The sequence below is a fragment of the Montipora capricornis genome, unplaced genomic scaffold, assembly GCF_036669925.1.
Source record: "Montipora capricornis isolate CH-2021 unplaced genomic scaffold, ASM3666992v2 scaffold_438, whole genome shotgun sequence".
Taxonomy (NCBI): Eukaryota; Metazoa; Cnidaria; class Anthozoa; order Scleractinia; family Acroporidae; genus Montipora; species Montipora capricornis.
Genome location: NW_027180171.1, coordinates 320001 through 324420, shown reverse-complemented (window position 1 = coordinate 324420; position 4420 = coordinate 320001). Strand labels below are relative to the sequence as shown.

At 42.2% G+C, this 4420-nt stretch overlaps 1 protein-coding gene across 1 annotated transcript; it reads right to left on the bottom strand.

Moving 5' to 3' along the window:
* Positions 1-2929: 2929 nt before the first annotated feature.
* LOC138035936 (QRFP-like peptide receptor) lies at positions 2930-3724 on the bottom strand. The gene has a single exon (XM_068882330.1). It carries the CDS (start codon positions 3722-3724, stop codon positions 2930-2932), a length of 795 nt encoding a protein of 264 aa, XP_068738431.1.
* Between the last annotated feature and the right edge of the window lie 696 nt (positions 3725-4420).

Here is a 4420-nt window from a genome sequence, read left to right as displayed (position 1 = left end):
TATATATATACATATACCGTAGAATGAAGAAATAAAACCCATCCTGTAAATCAACTGATTAATTATGTCGAATGAAAAACATGAAGAATTGCCCTGAGCGGGATTTGAACACACGTTCCCCCGAACACCGGTAGGGTGTGATGACCACTACACAACATCAGGACAACCACGCTGGCAACGCAGCTATCGAGATAGTGAATTGGCCTAACGTGAGTATCCCGGGATTCTTTCACGGGTGAGATGGGAAAGCCTAAACCCCTTCATAGCCTTAAACCTAAGGATCGACTAACGATTCACAGGCAAACACCAACTTAGGCATCAGCTAATCAGAGGGATCAAGTTAATGATGCAGGCTTATTTATATAGACCGTAGAATGAAGAAATGAAACCCATTATATATATATATATATATATAGTGACAGCGAACTACTAGCAGATCCATTGAATAAAAAACATATTGCTGTGAGTGGGAATCGAACCCGCGTCCCCCTGGTTACTAGTCGGGTGTGCTAACCACTGCACCATCACGACAACCCTGCTGGAAACAGAGCAATCGGTGGGGTCATTGGTTAGCCACGGGGTTTCCCGGCGTTTAACATTCAGGATCAGGACGTACATCGGATCATCCGAGGATGATTCACAGGCTACCAGCTAATAACAAATTATATTTTTGAACTAACAAGGCTGGAAATCCAACGATGTTGTCCCAAGCTAGTAGGATCCGAAGGATACACGAAGCTTTGCTATGAAATATTAAGTGATTTGAGTGTACAAATAGCGACAGCGAACTACTAGCAGATCCCAGGGGTTGTCCGTCCTTGGTCCTTTGAAACTTCATTAATTAATTACATTTCGCCGAGGCTTGGACTGTGAATCCATTTGTGATCCTCCTGGGGGGCAGGGATGCGCTGTTGGCTCGAGAGACCCTCGTAACTTGTATATATATACATATTTATACAGTATTTCAAATTCCAATACTAATCCTCAGAGAGTGCTCAACAACAAAGGAGTTGGAGCTGGTTATATATATAGAGAAGAATGGACAACTTTTTCATTGCAGATCTACAAGCTTGTTTTGTAGGAGCATGGCGATCCCACTCTTCAGGATCTTAAAATTCTCTTTACATAAACGCGGTATTTACGCGTTCGTTTTTTCACACTTGCTTGCACATTGTTTAAACTATTATTCAGGCCTACAGTAGTCCAGGAAAAATTGCCAAGGCATCCTACACTGTAAAGTCTCACTTAACAAGGCCACAAACTGTAACTGCAGTTAACGTCTCAAAGCACCAACCCCCTTAGCCCTGTGCTTTTGACACACAACTCAGAGTTAGAACTGTCCTTGGGCTGTTTGGCAAAGCAGGCCTTGACTGCAAGCCCCCTCAATTTTGAGCGGTCACACTGGCTTGAACACGGGCTACGCCAGTGCACAAGCGAAAATTCCAGCGGCTCCCTTTTAGCGATTTCGCTCAGATATCAAGGGCCAATTGCCTGAAATTCAGTCAAAAATCGGCTGATGACACTCGATTTACTCAGCCTGGCTCACAGAATGCCATTCTGGAGAGAAACGCGCAGATAATAATAAATTATTATCAGAGCACAATGAAGCAGATGCTGACTAAAGAATTTTGCTCAAGCAAATTCCATTCAGACTGAGCCTCCCATTGGCCCTAGCATTCAATTCGTTCTCATTTCATGCTAATTTCTGACTGGATTTACAAAAAGCTACCCATTGATGCTGTAACTTAGCACCTTCAGATGCACAACAAAGTTCTTTCTATTCACAGCTATGATTGCAACTAGGATCAAACTTCACTCCAGCCTCGACAATGCGACCTCTAGAGTTTACTCTTGTCTAATAATTATTTTACTGGTCCTTGCATAGGGATCCCTGTGGCACGTGAAGGGTCAATCTGAGATATTTTCAGACTTCCTCTAATTATGATCAAGTCCTATGTAAGAGAATTGGCTTCTTAGTCATTTCAAAGTTCTAGGCGATCGATTTCTGCCAAGTAGTGTCACATAAATACTGACTATGGCGGACAGATTATTTTATTTAAACCAAGGCACAAAATCTCACTCAGGATAATCAACCCCCCCCCCCCCCCCCCTAAACTAACTTTGGTCTACTCTTATAAGTGCAAACTTACATTTAAATCATAGCTTAGAGCGATGGCTCCGGTTGTATCATACGGGATTTTTATTGAGCGGTTAATCAGCTATTCCTGGGGTATGCACATTTGTGACTACCAACAAAAAAAACAAAGGAACGTGAAGGGTTTTAAAGGGGCAGTGTCACGCTCTTTTAGTCAAACTTCAGAACACTTAAACTCGTCTTTGCATCAACGAAGACCAAAAAATAATGCTGTACTTTTGTTGCCAATTTAGTATAGGTTGCCGACCTATATTGTAGGAAGACATGCGCAGTTGTCACGTAAAAAATGAAGCGCATGACGTGTTGATTGAATCAAAGGAGAAGGGGAAGATGTATGCGGACATTACTGTAAAAATAAATGCAGGCGAAAGTGACATTCAGAAACTTGATAAAGTGTTACTCAGGCGGGAGAGAGAATGGATGCTTACCATTTAGCCAAATTATCCGGATGGAATGATCGCTGCGTAAAGGTAAGCGATTTTCGGAATTTGTTGACCAAGCGGATGAAAATGGCGCTTACCATTTACCACCCGGGATTCCGTCCCGCATATTTACTCGATCTTGTGAGAAAGGGCCTGAACACGGAACGATTCTCGCAAATGGTAAAGGTATTCGCGAATTCCATTCCCAACAGGAAATGAGGATTATCTCTGGAAGTTGTCCACAATTTCCAAAAAGACTTTCCGAAACATTGACTGCGCAATATGAGTTTGCAAGAAACCCGGAAATCTTATACGCTGGCAAGATGCCACATGGCAGTGAGGCCGCATACAATTATATAACATTTATAATAGTCCGGGGCAATTTGCAAACGATTAACGCCAACACGATACTTATGGCCAACTTCAAAGCGTTTTTGTTCCGGTTCTTGCGTTGTATTTCAGCTTCAGTCGATTGTTGACCGGGAATCTTTTGTAACTTCAGCTTGATTAGAATTATGGAATGAATTAAGATTAAAAAGATGATGGGAGTATAAAGAAAAGCTATGTATCGGGCAAGAATATAGTCAGTAAATGATATGGACTCTCCAAAGGCTTCTTCCCACTTCCAAACACAACGTACTTCCCCTTCGTATTTCCCGAGGCTAAGTGCGAACAGGTCTAGTGACGTGGATGTCATCGCAACGATCCATGTGGCGACGATAAACAAGGGACACAGTTTCGAATTGATCAATGGGGAACGGAGGGGACACACCACAGCTCCAAATCGACCCACTGCTATCAGAACCAGGCTCTGGACGGACACAACAAAGGAGACGTTAAATAAGGCAGGAATAAGCTTACACAAGGCATTGCCAAGGACACCAAATTTGAGCTTTTGATACAAGAGTGCAACCTCGACTGGGATGTGGGTGAGCGGAATAAGCAGGTCAGACATAGCCATACTGACTATGAAAATGTTGATTGGTTTCCTTAAACTTTTCGTCTTGTATACAATTTTTCCTATGGAGGAATTTCCGACCAGCGAAACAACGAAGACAAGGCAGTAAGCGACGGTTACTCCAATCTTGTATGCAGTGGGATTCCAGTGGACGTAGCAGATCTCGGATCCGTTTATTGTTGTATTCATGACGTTCACTGGAACTTCTCCTTGTTTTTCTCCAAGAAGATGTTGTATTTATGCTACACCCTTCACTGTTCAATTACGCAAAATATACATTTATTTACGTCAACAGTCGAAACTGTACTGCAAATATTCCTTTATTAGCACTTCCGAGAACCTCATTAACGCAAACGAACTTTCAATAACGCTATTTGCAGATGTATTAACATTAAGAAAAAATAAAGGGGGAAGAGAGGGCATCCCCTATACATGCCCTTTTCCATGGGTGATATTTCTAAAGTTATTATTAGATCGACTCCCACGCTGTACAGATCCCAAGGAGATTAGGGAACAGCCAATCATATGGCCGGAATGTGTTCCGCGTGGATAGCACACGCTCAGAGAACACATTCCCGCCATATGAATTGCTATTGCCTAATCCCCTTGGGATCTGTACAGCGTGGGGTCGATCTAAAAATAACTTCGTACATAGTACCTATGGAAAAAGGAATGTATAGGGGATGCCCTCTCTTCCCCCTTTATTTTCTCTTGTCAACATTCAATAGCATCAACGGATGAGCAATTGCAGCTTCGGACAATCAAAGATAACAAATACACTTTCAATCTAGCGCAATGGTTAATCATTAACACTAATAGAAAAACAAATGCTGTTTGCATAGAGAAGTGCAATCAATTGCATCTTCGTACAATCTTTTATTCGAA

Excerpts from the sequence above, each read along its gene's own strand:
- LOC138035936 (XM_068882330.1), bottom strand. The coding sequence starts at position 3,724 with ATGAATACAACAATAAACGGATCCGAGATCTGCTACGTCCACTGGAAT.